Raw genomic sequence first — 21,484 nt, forward strand, 5'->3', positions numbered from 1 at the left:
ATTATAAAACCAGTACTGGGTATGTGTGTCTACTTCTTTCCCTGAAAGTACCTGATAGCAACCTGTCCCACTGAAAACGGATTAAAGAACATTGTTAAGGTTCAAAAAAGTATTCATAACATTACAACGTCTCCCTGGGTTTTGAGCAACGTTCCTGCCCCTGAAAGAGGCTGTGGTTCCTTTCCTTGAGGATCTGGCCAAGCGGTTCCTTACCTTCCAGTCCCACACGTTAACCACCATGTCATGAGGATATCCCACAGAGACGAGGTACCTCATGCTGGGGGAAAAGGCCACGCAGGCCACGCCGTGTTTGTGGCCGTGGAGCTCCGACACTTGCACCTTCTCTTCCACGTCCCAGACGCGGACAGCCGGGTGGTGCCCGCTCTGCAAGAGGAAAAAAGCAAGGAACGGAGTTTCACACCGAGGAAAAGAAAGTGCGTCTATGGAAATGGGCCAAACACAAGGACCCCTTAATACAGTTCCTCATGTGGTGGTGACCCCCAACCATAACATGATTTTCATTGCTACTTCATACCTGTCATTTTGCAACTGTTATGAATCGTAATGTAAATATCTGATCTGCAGGATGTATCTTCATTCACTGGACCAAATTTGGCACAAATACCTGATACGTCCAAATTTGAATATTGGTGGGTTCAGGGGTGTGTGTGTGTGTGTGTGTGTGTACATTTTGTCATTTGGGAGTTGTAGTTGCTGGGATTTAAATTTCACCTACAATCAAAAAGGATTCTTAACTCCACCAAGGATGAGGTTGAACTAAACTTGTCACACAGAGCTCCCATGACCAACAGAAAATACTGGAAGGGTTTGGTGGGTATTGACCTTGAATTTTGGAGTTGTAGTTCACCTACATCCAGAGAGCACTGTGGACTCAAACAATGATGGATCTGGACCAAACTTGGCACAGATACTCAATATGCCCAAATATGAACACTGGTGGAGTTTGGGGAAAATAGACCTTGGCATTTGAGAGTTGTAGTGACTGGGATTTATAGTTCACCAACAATCAAAGAGCATCTTGAACCCCACCAATGACCAAATTGGGCCAAACTACCCACATAGAACTCCCATGACCAACAGAAAATACTGTGTTTTCTGATGGTCTTTGGTGACCCCTCTGACACCCTCTCACGACCTCCCCCCCAGGGGTCCCAACCCCCAGGTTGAGAAACATTGGATACTGTAATAATAATAATCTTGAAGAACTCACCTCACCAGTTACGATATATTTCCCATCAGGAGAGAAAGACAGAGCACTCACAGTTTTCCTGGAAGAAAAAAACACCAAAAAGTCCCATTATTGATCTAACACAAAATGGGATGGCTGAGAAATAAGAGGATTATTATTTGAAATACTAATATTAATAATGATGATGACAATTATTATTATTATTATTATTATTATTATTATTATTATTACCTGCCTCACCTTGTGGCTAAAGGCAGGTTAAGACAGCAAGGTAAAACAAAACAAAAATACACACAAGCTGTAGGTGATTGCCTCTATTAATAATGTTGTAATAATTCAAAAAATCATTGTCTATATGCTGCTCACATACATTGAGAGAAACTCTCACCATCATCAACTTTATACATATCAATATTCAAAGCCGTAGATATGAAAAATATTAAGCTATAGGTTACCTAGAAGTGTTAAAGATGTGCCTTTGTTTATTCTTCCTGGGATTCAAAATCACAACCACACATCTAGAAGGAAAGAGATACAGATTTATGTAAGGAAAACTTTCCTCAGTGAAGGAGAATAAGGCAACTTCCAGCCATGGCCTCCTATTCTGATCCATTCTATCTATATAAATAAAAATATAATGTTCGTTTGTGAGATTAACATAACTCAAAAACCACTGGCGAATTGACATCAAATTATAGACACGGAGTGCATAAGGCCAGCGAGTGACCATCACTCATAAAACACAGCAGAAGAGGTTTTAAAAGCAACAAAAAAAATAAAAAAATATTATTTATTTATTTATTTGCTTTATTTGTATACCGCATTTTTCAGCCTATACAGCCTATTACATTACAATGCATGCGCAAAACCACATACATAAACATATACACAAATATATACACATATTTATTTATTTATTTACAGTATTTATATTCCGCTCTTTTCACCCCGCAGGGGACTCAGGGCAGATTACAATGTACATATACATGGCAAACATTCAATGCCATAGACACACAACATATATAGACAGATACTCAGAGACAATTTAACATTCCAGCTTTTCATGAGGGTATTCTGGCCACCAGGGGAGCTGTCGCTTCACCGTCCATTAGTGACAATGATGGAGATCTTCCTCATTCTTTGCATGCTTGCTGGATAATTTTATGGCGATGTAAATTAGTTACATTAGCCTCCCCTAAATTTCTTACTTGACAGATGCAACTGTCTTTCGGGCTGCAAAGGTCAACAGCAACATACACAAATTTGGCCGGAAGCTCACTCCGACCCAGGCTGGCTTCAAACTCATGACCTTACGGACAGTAGTGATCTTAATGCAGCTGACTCCCAGCCAGCTGCACCACAAATATATAAACAACACATATATACACATACACATATACATACACACACATACACACACAAAACACATATACACAGATTGGGCCACAGCAATGAGTGGCAGGGGACAGCTAGTACTAAATAACAACAACAACAACAACAACTCACTAGTTACAATAACCTAACAATAAAATGTGGTGAATTCAAAACAGAAACTGTAGAAACAAAACAAAACAAAAGAGAGCACAATTAACAAAGAAAATCTGGCAGAATATAGTTTGTCTTCACTGCCCACATAAGTAGAAAAAAACTACTAGAAGGAATTAAGTATGGTGAGCATTACAATTACTGAAAGCAGAAGTGGTTATATTGCAAAACCCGAGGCATTGTGGATCTGGGTTAGAATCCCTGCAACATTTCCACATTTAAGAAGGGCAAAATGTACCTTGAGAAGCGAAAGAGAACTACACATTTGGGAGTAAAAGATGTGCATGTTCAAAATGTTAGTTTTCATGCTGGTGGATAACTGCTTCAAGAAAGAATTTATCCATCTGCTTTTATGAGAATAATTATTATTATTTCTTGAATATTGAAGGGTCTACACCAGGCATGAGCAAACTTGGGCCCTCCAGGTGTTTTGGACTTCAACTCCCACAATTCCTAACAGCCTATCAGCTGTTAGGAATTGTGGGAGTTGAAGTCCAAAACACCTGGAGGGCCCAAGTTTGCCCATGCCTGGTCTACAGGCCACCTATATATTCTTGACAACAATTATATAATATAACAGCAGATAAGCTCTTACCCTGTTGGATATGCCACTTGCCCTGTATTTGGGTCGCAAGCGAAGCCACTGCTGGTCTGAGTGGTGATGCCCAACACTTTTTCAAGCAGCACCTGCCCCAAAGAAGAAGAAACAACAACAACAACAACAACAACAACGAGGAAAATCAGCAAACAGAAAGCTATGGGTGCATCTACACTGTAGAATGAACGCAGTTTGACACCACTTGAACTGTCATGGCTCAGGGCTATGGAATTATGGGAGATGTAGTTTTACAGGGACTCTCCCAAACCACAGCTCCCAGGATTCTATATGGTTGGGCCATAGCACTGAAAAGTGGTTTCAAATTGCATTCATTCTACATTCTACACTTATGACGCACGACATTCAGAGAAGGACTTGACAATTATTATTATTTATAATAGCAAGGTATTAATTATAATTGTTTTTCATAATTAGCACCTTATGACATGTGACGTTCAGAGAGGGGCTTGCCAATTATTAATAATAATAAGAAATTAGTTATATTTATTTTTCATAATTAGCATCTTATGATGTGTAACATTCAGAGAGGGGCTTGGCGATTATTATTATTAATATTAATAATAACTTATTATTAATAATAACAAGAATTAATTATAATTGATTTTTCACAATCAGCACTTTATGATGTGTGACATTCAAAGAGGGACTTGGCCATTAATAATAATAACAATAATAACAATAACAAAAAATTAATTGCAATTCATTTTCATAATTAGCACCTTATGACATGTGCCATTCAGAGAGGGGCTTGGCAATTAATAATAATAATAATAATAATAATAATAATGACAATGTATTGTTAATAATAACAAGGAATTAATTATAATTAACTTTCATAATTAGCAACTTATGACGTGTGGCATTCAGAGAGGGGCTTGGCAATTAATAATAATAATAATAATAATAATGACAATGTATTGTTAATAATAACAAGGAATTAATTATAATTAACTTTCATAATTAGCAACTTATGATGTGTGGCATTCATAGAGTGGCTTAGCAATTATTATTATTATTATTATTATTAATAACAACATTATTAATAATAACAAGGAATTAATTATAATTACTTTTCAAAATTAGCACTTTACGATATATGACATTCAGAGAAGGATTTGTCCATTAATAATAACTATTATTATTATAACAAGAAATTAATTATCATTCATAATCCCGCTTTTTCTCTCTTGAAAGAGGATCAGACTGGATCTACACTGTCATATAATCCAGATTATCACTGCAGATAATCCACATTATATGCTTTGAACTGGATTATATGAGTCTACACTGCCATATAATCTGGTTCAAAACTTGCCTTCAGTCTTGACTCCGCCCGACCCTGATACAGTTTAGCCACGCCCACCGCCGCTTTAAACCCCGCCTCTTTTGTTCTCTAACTTGACTTGCTTTGACTCCGCCCCGATATCACTAAACCCCGCCCGGTGCTCCTCTAAGCCCCGCCCCTTTTATTCCCTTACTTGCCTTCAGTTTTGACTCCGCCCTTATACCCTCTAGCCCCGCCCCTTCTGCTCTCTTACTTGCCTTCAGTCTTGACTCCGCCCCGCCCTGATACCCTCTAGCCCCGCCCACTGCTGCCCTAAGCCCCGCCCCCTATGTGCTCTTACTTGCCTTGTCTTAACTTCGCTCCGCCCACAACCACTTTAAACCCCGCCCCTTCTGTTCTCTTACATGCCTTCAGTCTTGACTTCGCCCCGCCCTGATACCCTGTAGCCACGCCCACTGCTGTTCTAAGCCCCGTCCCTTCTGTTCTCTTACTTTCCTTCAGTCTTGACTCCGTCCCGCCCTGATACCCTCTAGCCACGCCCATTGCTGCTCTAAGCCCCGCCCCCTTTCCATCTTGCCTTGACTTCGCTCCGCCCACAACCACTCTAAGCCCCGCCCCTTCTGAGTTCTCACTTGCCTTCAGTCTTGACTCCGCCCCGCCCCTTCTAGCCCCGCCCATTGCTGCTCTAAGCCACGCCCCTTCTGTTCTCTTACTTACCTTCAGTCTTGACTCCGTCCCGCCCCGAAACCCTCTAGCCCCGCCCCTTCTGTGCTCTTACTTGCCTTCAGTCTTGACCCCCTCCCGCCCCGATACCCTCTAGCCACGCCCACTACTGCTCTAAGCCCCGCCCTTCTGTGTTCTTACTTGCCTTGTCTTGACTCCGCCCCGCCCACTATCAATCTAAGCCCCGCCTCTTCTGTTCTCTTACTTGCCTTCAGTCTTGACTCCGCCCCGCCCTTATATCCTCTAGCCCCGCCCATTGCTGCTCTAAGCCCCACCCCTTTTGTTCTCTTGCCTTCAGTCTTGACTCCGTCCCGCCCTGATACCCTCTAGCCACGCCCACTGCTGCTCTAAACCCCGCCCCTTCTGTGCTCTTACTTGCCTTGTCTTGACTTCGCCCCGCCCACTATCAATATAAGCCCCGCCCCTTCTGCTCTCTTACTTGCCTTGCCTTGCCTTCGCCCCGCCCACAACCACTCTAAGCCCCGCCTCTTGTTCTCTCACTTGTCTTCAGTCTTGACTCCGTCCCGCCCTGATACCCTGTAGCCCCGCCCACTATCAATCTAAGTCCCGCCCCTTCTGTTCTCTTACTTGCCTTGTCTTGACTTCGCCCCGCCCACAACCCCTCTAAGCCCCGCCCCTGTACTGAGGTAGCCCCGCCCCCTCCGTGACGCTCGGCCCAAGCCCCGCCCCTCACCGCATCCTCCGCTCCCTGAAGTTTCGACTTTCGCCTCAGGCTGAAGAGCGGCGGCGAGTCCGCTCTGGTGCTGGAGGGCCCGGCGAAGAAGCCTCCTCCACCGGCCATTTCTTCGGAGAGACCGGCAGAGAGACGGACGCCCCTCAGGAAGCTCCGCCGGCTGGAATAACCGCCGCCGTCCGAAACTGCGCGCGGCCAGCCGGCTCTTACCTCTTATTGGACAGAGCCGCTGTCAATCACAACGCAGCCGAGCCAATAAGCGCGAGGCGTTTCCTCCCGCCTCGTAGCCAATCAGGAAGCGAGTTGGCTTTGCCTGTTCCCGCCTAGTTTGTTTGAGTTTTCGAGTTCGAATCCTGCTATGTCACATTTCTGATTTTTTTATAATATGGGTGAGATTTATTTTTGTAAGATATTCATTAGAAATACATTTTAATTTAAATTTTTTATCTAGTTTAGATACTGTTTTGCATATGTTCAGCTGAAGTACATTTTCACTGATGTCTATCACTCCATGCCTGCAGCTGTTGTTATTATTATTATTATTATTATTATTATTTACTGCCTTTCTCAGCCTGCAGATGATTCAAGGCGGCGAATGATGCGTGCATATCCCAGTAAGGTGGCCTTCTGCAGCTGGCAGATGGTAATCTTGTCAGCGCCAATTGTGTTTAAGTGCAGGCCAAGGTCTTTAGACACTGCACCCAGTGTGCCGATCCCCACTGGGATCACCTTCACTGGCTTGTGCCAGAGTCTTTGCAGTTATTATTATTATATTATATATTGTTGTTATTATATAGTATTATATTATATAATAATATATAACATATATATATAATTATATTATAGATTATATTACATATTATTATATTATAAATTATTATAATATAATATATAATACTATAACATATAATATAATATATTATTATTACATATTATTATTGAACTTATTATTAAAATATATTATTATTATTATTATTATTATTATTATTATAAACACAACAATATGAGTCCACAGCAGACACTCTACTCGCTGTTGAATTGGCTCATACGTCAAACACTTCCCAAGTGTCTAGGAATGTGTGATGTATCGGCAAATAATGCGTGCAGATCCCAGTAAGTTGGCCTTCTGCAGCTGGCAGATGGTAATTTTGTCGGCACCGATTGTGTTTAAGTGCACGCCAAGGTCTGTAGGCACTGCACCCAGTGTGCTGATCACCACTGGGACCACCTTGACTGGCTTGTGCCAGAGTCTTTGCAGTTTTATATATATATATATATATATATATATATATATATATATATATATATATATAATATTATTATTATATTATATATTATATTATATCCTGGATTGTGTTGGACTGCACCCCTCACTTCTTTAAACCCTCCTACCAGATATATTCTACCTTGTTTATGCCCAGCGTTCTTTTTTAAATTTTAAATTATTACATTTGGCCTGGCCATAGGCTTTTAAATCCTCATGTGTTATTGTTATATGTGATTTATATTAATTTGTATTGCATTGTATTACCCTAAAATCCTACATGTTACCTGTCATACTCAGCACCTTTTTAATCTGTACCCATTTCAGTTGGCCCGGCCCTAGTTTTTAATTGTGTTATGGTGTATTGTTTATTGTCTATTGCTTGATGTTTTTGTTTTGCTTTATAATGTTATGTGTATTGTTATGTTGTTGTTTTTGAGGCCTCGGCCCATGTAAGCCGCATCGAGTCCTTCAGGAGATGCTAGTGGGGTACAAATAAAGTTAATAAATAAATAAATAAATAAATAATTGTATTGTTTTGTTTATTGCTCTTCTGTTTTATTGATGTGTTGTTGGGCTTGGCGTCATGCAAGCCGCTCCGAGTCCCATAGGGAGATGGTGGCGGGGTATAAATAAAGTTTTATTATTTATTTATTTATTTATCGTGTCATCAGCAACCATACCATTGTATTACAATTCTAACAGAACAAAACAAACACACAGATTAAAAAGAAAAAGAAAAAAACACAGAGATTTTGCAAACTTGGTAGTTACTATTATATATACCTTTGTCTTGTGGGGTTCCTCAGGGTTCAATACTGTCTCCCATGTTGTTTAACATCTACATGAAGCCGCTGGGTGAGATCATCCGGAGTTTCGGAGTGCGATGTCATCTGTACGCGGATGATGTCCAACTCTGTCACTCCTTCCCACCTGCTACTAAGGAGGCTGTCGAAGTCCTGAACCGGTGCTTGGCCGCTGTGACAGTCTGGATGGGGGCGAACAAATTGAAATTGAATCCAGACAAGACAGAGGTACTCCTGGTCAGTCGTAAGGCCGAACAGGGTATAGGGTTACAGTCTGTGTTGGACGGGGTCCCACTCCCCCTGAAGACGCAGGTTCGCAGTTTGGGTGTGATCCTGGACTCATCGCTGAGCCTGGAACCCCAGGTTTCGGCGGTGACCAGGGGAGCATTCGCACAGTTAAAACTCGTGCGCCAACTGCGCCCGTACCTTGGGAAGTCTGACTTGGCCACGGTAGTCCACGCTCTTGTTACATCCCGTTTAGACTACTGCAACGCTCTCTACGTGGGGTTGCCTTTGAAGACGGCTCGGAAGCTCCAATTAGTCCAACGGTCGGCAGCCATGTTACTAACAGGAGCGGAGCGCAGGGAGCATACAACTCCTCTGCTGTACCAGCTCCACTGGCTGCCGATTTGCTACCGGGCTCAATTCAAAGTGCTGGCGTTGGCCTTCAAAGCCCTAAACGGTTCTGGCCCAACCTACCTATCCGAACGTATCTCGGCCTATCAGCCCACCAGGACCCTAAGATCTTCTGGGGAGGCCCTGCACTCTATCCCGCCTGCTTCACAGGTGCGGCTGGCGGGGACGAGAGACAGGGCCTTTTCTGTGGTGGCCCCTCGACTATGGAACGCCCTTCCCATGGAGGTAAGATCAGCCCCCTCGCTGATGGTGTTCCGAAGAAGATTAAAAACCTGGATGTTCGGACAGGCATTTGGTTAATTCGGTGCAATGAATGTGATGATTAAAGGATTGGTAATATGGACGACGAAACTGGATCACGATTTTAGTCAGGAGATGCATTGGATTGTTATTGATGTACCAATATTGTGTATTATGTTTTTATGGTTTTAAATTGTATACTGTTGACTATTGTATTTGGTATTTTGTTGTAAACCGCGTTGAGTCGCCAGCTAGGCTGAGAAACAGCGGTATACAAGTACAGTAAATATATATATATATATATATATATACATAATATTATAAATTAATATAATGTAATATTATAATATATTATATATTATTGTTACATATTATTATTGCAGTTATTATATTATTATTATTATTATTTTGTTGTTGTGGTTGTTGGAACTGGAAGATGCAGCATTCACCTTTTCTAAACAAGTCCCCTCCATTGGGAAAACAGCTTAGACCAGGGTAACTGTTCGCCACGCCCCCTGGCGTTCTCGGCCAATGGCAGCCCCGTCCTCACTCAGGCTCCGCCCACTTGTAGAGTCCTGCCCTGGGTGACTGTTCGCCACGCCCCCTGCCGCTCTCGGCCAATGGGAGCTCCGTCCTCACTCAGGCTCCGCCCACTTGTGAGTGTCGTGCCCTGTTCGCGCATGCGCAGAATCGAAAAAGGAAGTCCGGGCTGAGGCGCGGGCTGTGGAGGTTGTTTCAGGCCCACGAAGGAAGGAAGAGGCAGCCATGACCAAGCACTGCCGAGCCCCCCATTGCTTTAATTCCGCCGGGCAGCCCCGCCCGGACGGGCAGAGGCTCAGTTTCTACAAGTCAGTAACAACTTCCTGGGTTCTTTTGTGTTTCTGTTGGGATGTAACGTCACATAGTGACGTCACGCAGGGGAAAAGGTTGTGACGTCACTTTGAGCCTGGATCACTTTTCTCTTCCAACGTCTGGTTCTATTTTTACTCCCAAAAGGCAGCATTTGAAGACGTGGGATCCTTTCTGTTGACTTCCTTGGCCTTGTGACGTCATGGAGAAGCTTTCTGACGTCACTGGGTGCCTGGTTGTGACGTCACATTGAGTTTGGGGGTTTTTTTCCCCCAAGGTAGACCCCTCACTGTGTACTTTCTTTTTAAAGGCAATGTTTTGAAATCAAAGAGTTTAAAACAGGTTGTGACGTCATGGAGGAGGCTTGTGACGTCATGGAGGAGCCTTGTGACGTCATCCACTCCTTGAGAGTTGACCTTATTCCTTCTTTGAAACCAAATCTGTTGCTGCTTTGCTGCTTCATTATTATTATTAATAATAATAATAATACAATAATAATTATAATTCTATTTTAATTAATTAAAATATTATTATTTATACAGTAAATAAATATTGTTATTATACAATATTATTATTATTATTATGTCTCGCACACCTCTCCTCATGGCTCGAGGCTGGGTTACATTAATAATAATAATAATAATAATAATAATAATACAATAATTATAATTCTATTTTAATTAATTAAAATTTATTATTATTTATACAGTAAAGAAATAAATATTATTATTATACAACTATATTATTATTATTATTATGTCTCGCCCACCTCTCCTCACGGCTTGAGGCTGGGTTACATTAATAATAATAATAATTATTATAATTATATTATAATTAATTAAAATATTATTTATACAGTAAATAAATATTATTATTATGCATTATTATTATTATTATTATTATTATGTCTCACCCACCTCTCCTCACGGCTCGAGGCTGGGTTACATTAATAATAATAATAATAATAATAATAATACAATAATAATAATAATTCTATTTTAATTAATTAAAATATTATTCTTTATACAGTAAATAAATATTATTATTTTACATTATTGTTATTATTATGTAACCCTTGAGACTGGGTTACATTATTATTATTAATAATATATTATTATTATTGTTATTATTATTATTATTTCTTGCCTGCCACACCTCACGGCTCGAGGCAGGGTTACAACATTATATATATAATATTATATATATATATATATATATATATATATATAATATTATTATTATTATGTCTTGCCCGCCTCTCCTCATGCTCACGGTAGGGTTACAACATGAACAAAGGAATGGTAGAAGGATTATGAGAACGGAATCTGATTTTTACTGAGGCGTTGATGACCACGTTGTTTGTCTTGTATTGTCTGTCGTGTATGTTGTGTTTTAACTAATTGTTACTGTTATATAAATTGCATTGAAAACCGCATTGAGTCGCCGAATTAGGCTGAAAAATGCGGTATAAAAATAAAGTAAATAAAATAAAATAAATAATAAATAACATTATTATTATTATTAATAATAATAATAATAATGTCTTGCCCTCCTCTCCCCATGGCTCAAGATAGGTTTACAACATTATTAACAATCTATATAATTATTATATATAATTATTATTTCTTGCCCGGTGCTCCTCACAGAAATATACATACACACATGCACATATACATACAGACACGCATATATATATATACACAAGCACACACAAATATACACATACAGTATGCACACACATACATATACACCTACAACATATACATATACACATACATACACACATATATGCATATACACAAGCACATACATATACACAATATACATATACATAAACACAGAAATATATATATACACATATACAGACACACACATATATATACACACACACAAATATACACATACAGTATAGACACATATACACCTACACACATATATACACATACATATACACATATATGCATATACACAAGCACACACATATACACAATATACATATACATAAACACAGAAATATACACATATGCAGATACACATATATATACGCACACACAAATATACACATACAGTATACACACATATATACCTACACACATATATACACATACATATACACATATGCATATACACAAGCACACACATATACACAATATACATAAACACAGAAATATACATATACACATATACAGACACACTCATATATATACACACACACACAAATATACACATACAGTATACACACATATACACCTACACACATATATACACATACATATACACATATATGCATATACACAAGCACACACATATACACAATAAACACATATAAACACAAATACACAAATATATACACACACACATGTATATACACAAACACACCTATATCAGACATAAACACATATATACACACACAAAACACATATACACAGACTGGGCCACAGCAAGGCGTGGCAGGGGATGGCTAGTATATCATAATCATATAAATATTATTAATAGGTAGGCTGTTAGGAATTGTGGGAGTTGAAGTCCAAAACCCCTGGAGGGCCCAAGTTTGCCCAGGCCTATCTTAAGGAGACTTTTGCTCGCTTCCAAACAGGTTCCCGCTGCACAATCCCAAACGTCTCCGGCAATGGCTCTCCCAGATGAAGCAAGAGAAATGGATCCCGACGAAACACCAGCATCTCTGCAGCGAACACTTTGCACCGTCTTGCTTCGAGTATCGATGGGGAGTGCGCTACCTGAAGCCGGATGCCGTCCCCACCATTTTCCAGACGTCCAGTGGCCCTTTGGTGAGTTCAGGCCTGCTTTCCCAGGTGTGGATGGGAGGAAACTACCCACCGTTAGGAATTGTGGGAGTTGAAATCCAAAACACCGAGAGTGATGAAGTTTGCCCATACCTGCTCTAAATGCTGAAAAGACTAATAGAATCATAAGAGTTGGAAGATACCAGATTGGCCATCTAGTCCAACCCCTGTGCCGGCAGGATTGAAGACCGACAGGTCGCAGGTTCAAATCCGGGGAGAGCGTGGATGGGCTCCCTCTGTCAGCTCCAGCTCCTCATGCGAGGACATGAGAGAAGCCACCCACAAGGATGATAAAACATCTGGGCGTCCCCTGCGCAACGTCCTTGCAGACGGCCAGTTCTCTCACACCTGAAGCAACTTGTAGTTTTTCAAGTTGCTCCTGATACAAAATTATTATTATTATTATTATTATTATTATTATTATTATTTATAAGTTGCTATATTATATTATTATATTTATATTATTAATAATGCAGTATTATTGTTGTGATTGTTATTATTGTTATTCCAAACCATTGTTACAAGGAAGCTTGGATGGTCAATACTCTCACACCAGAAGCGACTTGCAGTTTTTCAAGTTGCTTTTGAAACAAAATTATTATTATTATCATTATTATTAATATTAATATTAATATTATTTATAAGCTGTTATATTATATTTATATTATTAATAATGCAGTATTATTGTTGTGGTTGTTGTTATTATTATTCCAAACCATTGTAACAAGGAAGCCTGGACGACCAATTCTCTCACACCTGAAGCGACTTGCAGTTTTTCAAGTTGCTCCTGACACAAAATTATTATTACTAATAATAATAATAATAATAATAATAATAAATTGCTTTATTATATTAATATATTTATATTATTAATAATGAAGTATTATTGTTGTGATTGTTATTATTATTATTCCAAACCATAGTTACAAGGAAGCCTGGACGGCCAATTCTCTCACACCAGAAGCAACTTGCAGTTTTTCAAGTTGCTCCTGACACAAAATTATTATTATTATTATTTATAAGTTGCTATATTATATTATTATATTTATATTATTAATAATGCAGTATTATTGTTGTGATTGTTATTATTATTATTCCAAACCATTGTTACAAGGAAACCTGGACGGCCAATTCTCTCACACCAGAAGCGACTTGCAGTTTCTCAAGTCGCTCCTGACAACAACAAAAATCTAGTCCAACCCCCTGCCATGCAAGAAAAGCACAATCAAAGTACGCCTGACAGATGGCCATCCAGCCTCTGTTTAAAAGCCTCCAAGGAAGGAGCTTCCTTCAGACTCCAAGGCAGAGAGTTCCAGTGTTGAACAGCTCATACGGTCAGGAAGTTCTTCCTATTGTTTAGGTGGAATCTCCTTTCTTGTGATTTGAACCTATTGCTCTGAGTCCTAGTTTCCAGGGCAGCAGAATGCAAACCTGCTCCCTCTTCCTTATGACATCCTTTCACATATTGATACATGGCTATCATGTCTCTTCTGAACCTTCTCTTCTGCAGGCTAAACAGACCAGTTCTTTAAGACGCTCCTCATAGGGATTATTTATGGTCTGCAGACCTTTGATCATTATAGTCATCCTCTTCCTTTGAACACTTTCCAGTTTAGAGTCAATATCTCTTTTAAACTGTGATGCCCAGAATTGGACACAATATTCTAAGTCAGTGGCTCTCAACCTTCCTAATGCCGTGACCCCTTAATCCAGTTCCTCCTTTTGTGGTGACCCCAAACCATAACATTATTTTCATTGCTACTTCATAACTGTCATTTTGCTGCTGTCATGAATCATAATGTAAATATCTGATATGCAGGATGTATTTTCATTCACTGGACCAAATTTGGCACAAATACCAGATACACCCAAATTTGAGTACTGGTGGAGTTGGAACGGGGATTGTTTTTGTCATTTGGAAGTTGGAGTTGCTGGGATTTATAGTTCACCTACAATCAAAGAGCATTCTGTACTCCACCAATGATGGAATTGAACCAAACTTGGCACACAGAACTCCCCTGACCAACAGAAAATACTGTAAGGATTTGGTGGGCATTGACCTTGAGTTTTGGAGTTGTAGTTCACCTACATTCAGAGAGAACTGTGGACTCAAATAATGATAGACCAAACTTGGCATGGATACTCAATATGCCCAAATGTAAACACTGGTGGAGTTTGGGGAAAATAGATCTTGACTATTGGGAGTTGTAGTTGCTGGGATTTATAGTTGACCTACCATCAAAGAGCATTCTGAAATCCACCAATGATAGAATTGGGCTAAACTTGGCACATAGGACTCCCATGACCAACAGAAAACACTGGAAGTATTTGGTGGGCATTGACCTTGAGTTTTGGAATTGTAGTTCACCTACACCCAGAGAGAACCGTGGACTCAAATAATGATAAACCAAACTTGACACAGATTTTCAAGATGCCCAAGTGTAAACACTAATGGAGTTTGAGGAAAATAGACCTTGACATTTGGGAGTTGTAGTTGCCGGGATTTATAGTTCAACTACAATCAAGGAGTATTCTGAACCCCAACAACAATGGAATTGAACCGAACTTGGCACACAGGACTCCCATGACCACTGGGAAGTGTTTGGTGGGCATTGACCTTTCGGAGTTGTAGTTCACCTACATCCAGAGAGAACTATGGACTCAAACAATTATGGATCTGGACCAAACTTGACACAGATAATTCAATATGCCCAAATGTAAACACTAGTTTACATTCTCCCCTATGAACCATCAAGGTTATTAAGGTCTTCTGGAGAGGCCCTGCTCTTGGTCCCACCACCCTGCAATCGCGTCTGGTGGGGACCAGGGACAGGGCCTTCTCGGCGGTGGCCCCTCGGCTCTGGAACTCTCTCCCGATGGAGATTAGATCTGCCCCTTCTCTCCTGACTTTTAGAAAGCTGGTGAAAACTTGGCTCTGGAATTTAGCATTCAATGAGAGAGTCAATAACTCTTGACCACATGGACGGATGGTGATGAATTGTGATTTCATTCTGATGACTTGGCCCTATGTAATTATATGATTGTATTTTAATGTATTTTATGTATTAGTGTATTATGTGGTGTGATATTTTAAACTATTGTTTATGAATCTTTTGTTGTGAACCGGCCTGAGTCCCTCTGCGGAGGTTGAGAAGACCGGTATATAAAAGTTCTAAATATGTTTGAGGAAAATAGTCCTTGACATATGGGAGTTGTAGTTGCTGGGATTTATAGTTCACCTACAATCAAAGAGCATTCTGAGCCTGACCAATGATAGAATTGGGCCAAACTTCCGAAACACGACCAACAAAAAATAATATGGGTTGTTGTAGGTTTTTCCGGGCTATATGGCCATGTTCTGGAGGCAATTTTTCTCCTGACGTTTCGCCTGCATCTATGGCAAGCATCCTCAGATATGTTAAGAGTCGTCCCCCCCCCCCCCCATATACATATATACTAGCTGTCCCCTGCCACGCGTTGCTGTGGCCCAGTCTGATGATCTGGAAAATAGAGTAATGAGAAAGTGTTGATTTCTAACATATGTAATTTCTTTATGCTTGTGGGTAAACAGTATTTCTTGCTGGGTTGTTGTATGTTTTTTCAGGCTGTATGGCCATGGTCTAGAGGCATTCTCTCCTGACGTTTTGCCTGCATCTATGGCAAGCATCCTCAGAGGTAGTGAGGTCAGTTGGAACTAGGAAAAAGGGTTTATATATCTGTGGAAAGACCAGGGTGAGACATGGCAATATAGCCCGGAAAAACCTACAACAACCCATGGATTCCGGCCATGAAAGCCTTCGACAATACAGAAAATAATTTTTTTTTCTGATGGTCTTTGGCGACCCTCTGACCCCCCTCACGACCCCCCCAGAGATCCCGACCCCCAGGTTGAGGAACACTGTGCTCCATCCACAGCATTCCCTGCATCTACCAAGCTTATAACTCTCAAAGTAAACAAGAAATATAATCTATTTCCTTATTTTTACTTTTTTTGATTCCAGAAGAGGGAAAACTCTGCCAGGCCTCCCTCTGATGTGCCGTCCAAAAAACTCATCCTCAATTGCCAGGGAGAGAAAAGCATGCTGTTACCCCAGAACAGGAGCCAGCAGGAGCCACACGCACTGGAAACAACGCTTGCCTTTGCCATTGATCCCAGCGTGGGCTCCACTCCGGTTTATGTGGAAACCCAGCCATCCGCCTCGGACTTGGGCTTCGGCCCTCTTGTCGGAGCCGTGAACCTCGTCCCGTTGGTTCAAATCGTGGAGCCCCTCAAGGCCGTGACACTGGCGGTGGCTTCCCCGACGGAGGCCGTCCCCGGCCAGCCTTCTCCGGACGCGATAGAGCAGCAGGTGGTCGACCTCGTGGCTTCTTTGCCACCCGCTCACTCCGCGGTTGGGGTCTCAGGGCCGTTTTGTGCCAAGATGGTGGCCGCTGCCGCCGACCAAGCCCTGGTGGTTGACGAGTCCGAGCGGGGTGCGCTCATCATCGAGAACATCTCCATCGAGCCCTTCTTGGAGGCCGAACCTTCTGCCACCGTCCTCAGCTCCTCTACGGAGATGGTGGCCTATTTTGAGACCATCCCCACCGCCCCCATCACAGCGGCCGCCTCGTCCGGCGTGACTCCCCCCGAGACCGTGCTCTCCTCGGCCCTCAGCCTGCCCATCGTCTCCACCGTCCCCATCGTCTCCAACCAGGCCTCCCTCACCAAGGAGGAGGAGGAGGAAGACGAAGAGGAGGAGGAACTGGGTGAACTGAGCTCGGAGGAGTCCACGGAGGAGCAGCTGGAGGAGCATCGCTACCACAAGCACGAGGAGGGGAGCACGGCGGAGCTGGCGGAAGTGGTGCTCAGCCTGCAGAAGAAGGTGAAGGTGCTCCAGCAGCGGCACCGGCGGCACTGTGCCAAGCTGGAAGCCATGGAAGGGGTGGTGGAGCAGCTCAGGAAGGAGAACCTGGTCTCGGAGGAGAAGCTGAAGCTCTTAGAGATGGTAAGTCAATACAGAGATGGTTGCAACGTCTGCCTCTTATCCCAGCCCCATGGCAGCAACATCGTCTTTGAATGACTGTAATGGGAGTTAAGTTACGTGGGTAGAACAGATTTTGATTGGACATTGGGAAGAGTGTACTTCAGGTTAAACACAAATAATCCACTTATAAGGATAAGATAATGAATAAGTCCAACAAATAGGTAAATTGTGAAACTTAGACTGTTCAATTCACAGTAATCACAAAATTAAGCAGTATGAAATAAGTTCTGTACAGTCTTTTAGTGATATCGTTGTATGTTCATGAATCAGCCTCCCATGACCGATTTCGGCCTTTGTTTCAAGCCTTCTTCGGGTGGTAAAGTTCAATCTTTTACAAATGTTCTCATAAGAGATACTTAAGTTTTTTGCAATGGGATAAGATACTCTACATACTCGCAATTAGAATCAAACTCAGAAGCAGAGTATCTTATCCCATTGCAAAAAACTTAAGTATCTCTTATGAGAACATTTGTAAAAGATTGAACTTTACCACCCGAAGAAGGCTTGAAACAAAGGCCGAAATCGGTCATGGGAGGCTGATTCATGAACATACAACGATATCACTAAAAGACTGTACAGAACTTATTTCATACTGCTTAATTTTGTGATTACTGTGAATTGAACAGTCTAAGTTTCACAATTTACCTATTTGTTGGACTTATTCATTATCTTATCCTTATAAGTGGATTATTTGTGTTTAACCTGTCTACCAAGGAACCCATTCATATTGTAAGAGTGTACTTCAACCATGTGGGTAAATAGCACTATAGGTAAAGGTTAAGGTATTCCCCTGACATTAAACCCAGTCGTGTCCAACTCTGGGGGGTGGCGCTCATCTCTGTTTCTCAACACAACAGCAGAGAGGAAACAATCTGGGACATTTTCATCTTGGAAAGAAGTGACAAGTGGAGTGCCTCAGGGTTCCGTCCTGGGCCCGGTCCTGCTCAGGATCTTTATTAATGACTTAGATAAAGGGCTAGAAGGCATGATCATCAAGTTTGCAGACGACACCAAATTGGGAGGGAGAGCCAAGACTCCAGAGGACAGGAGCAGGATTCAAAACGATCTTGACAGATTAGAGAGATGATTGGTCAAAACTAACACAATGAAGTTCAGCAGGGACAAATGCAAGATACTCCACTTTGGCAGGAAAAAGGAAATGCAAAGAGACAGAATGGGGGACGATGATGCCTGGCTCGAGAGCAGTACGTGTGAAAAAGATCTTGGAGTCCTTGTGGACAACAAGTTAAACATGAGCCAGGAATGTGATGTGGCGGCAAAAAAAGCCAATGGGATTTTGGCCTGCATCAATAGGAGCATAGTGTCAAGATCTAGGGAAGTCATGCTCCCCATGCTCTATTCCGCTTTGGTTAGACCACACCTGGAATATTGTGTCCAATTCTGGGCACCACAATCCAAGAGAGATATTGACAAGCTGGAATGTGTCCAGAGGAGGGCGACTAAAATGATCATGGTCTGGAGAACAAGCCCTATGAGGAGCGGCTTAAGGAGCTGGGCATGTTTAGCCTGAAGAAGGCTGAGAGGAGATATGATAGCCATGTATAAATATGTGAGAGGAAGCCACAGGGAGGAGGGAGCAAGCTTGTTTTCTGCTTCCTTGGAGACTAGGACGCAAAACAATGGCTTCAAACTACAAGAAAGGAGATTCCATCTGAACATGAGGAAGAACTTCCTGACTGTGAGAGCCGTTCAGCAGTGGAACTCTCTGCCCCGGAGTGTGGTGGATGCTCCTTCTTTGGAAGCTTTTAAACAGAGGCTGGATGGCCATCTGTCAGGGCTGATTTGAATGCAAATGTCCTGTTTCTTGGCAAAATGGGGTTGGACTGGATGGCCCAGGAGGTCTCTTCCAACTCTTTGATTCTATGATTCTTCTCTTTCACATATTTCTCAAAGGACGACCAGTCGGTCCTTATTATTGGACTTCCCAATCTTTTCTTAAAAAAAAAAAAGTTAGTTTGTCCATGTCTCTAATTTCTTGTATTTTTTTTTATCCAATTGTCTACTTCCGGAGTTTTGTCCATTTTCCAAAGTTTTGCATATGATATTCTTGCTGCAGTTGAGATGTAGGTAAATAAAATATCTTTATCGCAGACTTAATTTTAATAGTGGCAGAAAACTCTCTGGAGGGAGAGTGCAGAAGGAGGAGAAGCACTGTTTCTTAGATTCATCCAGTTAAACTGTATGGCCATCTGTGAGGAGGGTTCTCGTTGTGGCAGAAGGGGAGTTGGACGGGATGGCCCCTTGGGGTCTCTTTCCACTAGGATTCTATGGTGATACTATTTTCTTTTTTTCAGGCCTGCCTTCAGTCCAGCGCTATAATCCCGGAGAGCGGCGGCACAGTCGCCATTATCTGCCAAGACAATGACCAGGCGCTGGTCTACGCCGTGCCTCAGCTTCAGGACGAAGGGAACGAGACCATCATCCATGTTGAAGAGCAGTAGTTGCATGGAAGACGCTCAAAAGCCAATCCTTTCCTTGACGTGACCAAAGGCACCTTTCTAGGAAATCTATGGGAGCGTGTGCCCTCCTTCACTTGTCAGAATCACAAAGCCGGCAAATTCCAGCTTTGATGGCCTTATTGCTGTGGCACCTTATTTTGTGAGGAAGGGATGTGGGGTTTTTTCTCTTTGTCTGAAATGTGATTGTATATAAAATTGTCTTTGTTGGGGGAACGAACCACTGGCAATGTCTGTATCGGCAACCCTCTCTGTGCCTCAGCCGATTTTGGAATTTCAATTTTGGGTAGGTAATAATAAGCCAGAGTTACTCATTGTGTGTTCTTGGAAGTTTTTGCTCTTTGGACAATACAAGAACTCGTTGAACTGAGCTGAGTTGGGAGTTGTTGCTTTGGAAGTTATCCAGGGAAATATTGTTTTACATCGCGTAAACGTCGCATTTTAAAATCCATTTTTAAATGGATAAAAGAGGGCTGCGACTATTACTCTTTGGACAATGCGAGAACCCGTTTGACTGAGTTGAATTGGGAGTTGTTGCTTTGGGAGTTATGATCCAGGGAAGTACTGTATTTCATCGCATAATAGTCGCATTTTATCCAGTTTTTCAAATGACAAAGGAGGTGTGTGACTTACTCTTTGGACAATGCAAGAACCCATTTGACTGAGCTGAATTGGGAGTTATTCCTTTGGAAGTTATAATCCAGGGAAATATTGTTTTTCTTCGCATAATGGTCGCATTTTTAAATCCATTTTTAAATGGATAGAAGAGGGCTGCGACTATTACTCTTTGGACAATGCGAGAACCTGTTTGACTGAGCTGAATTGGAAGTTGTTGCTTTGAGAGTTATGATCCAGGGAAGTACTGTATTTCATCGCATAATAGTCGCATTTTATCCAGTTTTTCAATTGACAAAAGAGGTGTGTGACTTACTCTTTGGACAATGCAAGAACCCATTTGACTGAGCTGAATTGGGAGTTATTCCTTTGGAAGTTATAATCCAGGGAAATATTGCTTTTCTTCGCATAATGGTTGCATTTTAAAATCCATTTTTAAATGGATAGAAGAGAGCTGCGACTATTACTCTTTGAACAATGCGAGAACCCGTTTGACTGAGCTGAATTGGGAGTTGTTGCTTTGGGAGTTATGATCCAGGGAAGTACTGTATTTCATCGCATAATAGTCGCATTTTTATCCAGTTTTTCAATTGACAAAAGGGGTGCGACTGTTAAGCTTTGTACAGTGCAAGAACCCGCTTGTCTGAACTGAATTGGGAGTTGTTCCTTTGGGAGATATGATCCAGGGAAGTA

At 41.5% G+C, this 21,484-nt stretch overlaps 2 protein-coding genes across 2 annotated transcripts in view; one reads left to right on the top strand and one right to left on the bottom strand.

The window, feature by feature from the left end:
* The window catches only part of LOC137095423 (WD repeat-containing protein 62-like), a 41,920-nt gene extending 35,621 nt beyond the window's left edge, over positions 1-6,299 (bottom strand). The window contains exons 1-5 of the mRNA XM_067462084.1: positions 6,077-6,299; positions 3,351-3,442; positions 1,666-1,728; positions 1,232-1,289; positions 214-384 (exon numbers count right to left, since the gene is read on the bottom strand). Of these exons, the coding sequence (XP_067318185.1) occupies positions 214-384; positions 1,232-1,289; positions 1,666-1,728; positions 3,351-3,442; positions 6,077-6,184 (492 nt within the window). The 5' untranslated portion in view covers positions 6,185-6,299. The remainder of the gene's footprint in view (positions 1-213; positions 385-1,231; positions 1,290-1,665; positions 1,729-3,350; positions 3,443-6,076) is intronic.
* A 3,414-nt stretch (positions 6,300-9,713) lies between these two features.
* THAP8 (THAP domain containing 8) lies at positions 9,714-20,546 on the top strand. The gene is made up of 4 exons (XM_067461939.1): positions 9,714-9,870; positions 12,468-12,660; positions 16,677-17,660; positions 20,015-20,546. The coding sequence occupies exons 1-4, from the start codon at positions 9,788-9,790 to the stop codon at positions 20,159-20,161; spliced, it is 1,407 nt and encodes a 468-aa protein (XP_067318040.1). The 5' UTR covers positions 9,714-9,787; the 3' UTR covers positions 20,162-20,546.
* The last annotated feature ends 938 nt before the right edge of the window (positions 20,547-21,484 follow it).

This window comes from Anolis sagrei, chromosome Y, assembly GCF_037176765.1.
Source record: "Anolis sagrei isolate rAnoSag1 chromosome Y, rAnoSag1.mat, whole genome shotgun sequence".
Lineage (NCBI taxonomy): Eukaryota > Metazoa > Chordata > Lepidosauria > Squamata > Dactyloidae > Anolis > Anolis sagrei.

Excerpts from the sequence above, each read along its gene's own strand:
- THAP8 (XM_067461939.1), top strand. The coding sequence starts at position 9,788 with ATGACCAAGCACTGCCGAGCCCCCCATTGCTTTAATTCCGCCGGGCAG. Across the intron at positions 9,871-12,467 it reads CAGAGGCTCAGTTTCTACAA|GTTCCCGCTGCACAATCCCA; the intron begins GTCAGTAACAAC and ends GCTTCCAAACAG. Across the intron at positions 12,661-16,676 it reads AGACGTCCAGTGGCCCTTTG|AAGAGGGAAAACTCTGCCAG; the intron begins GTGAGTTCAGGC and ends TTTTGATTCCAG.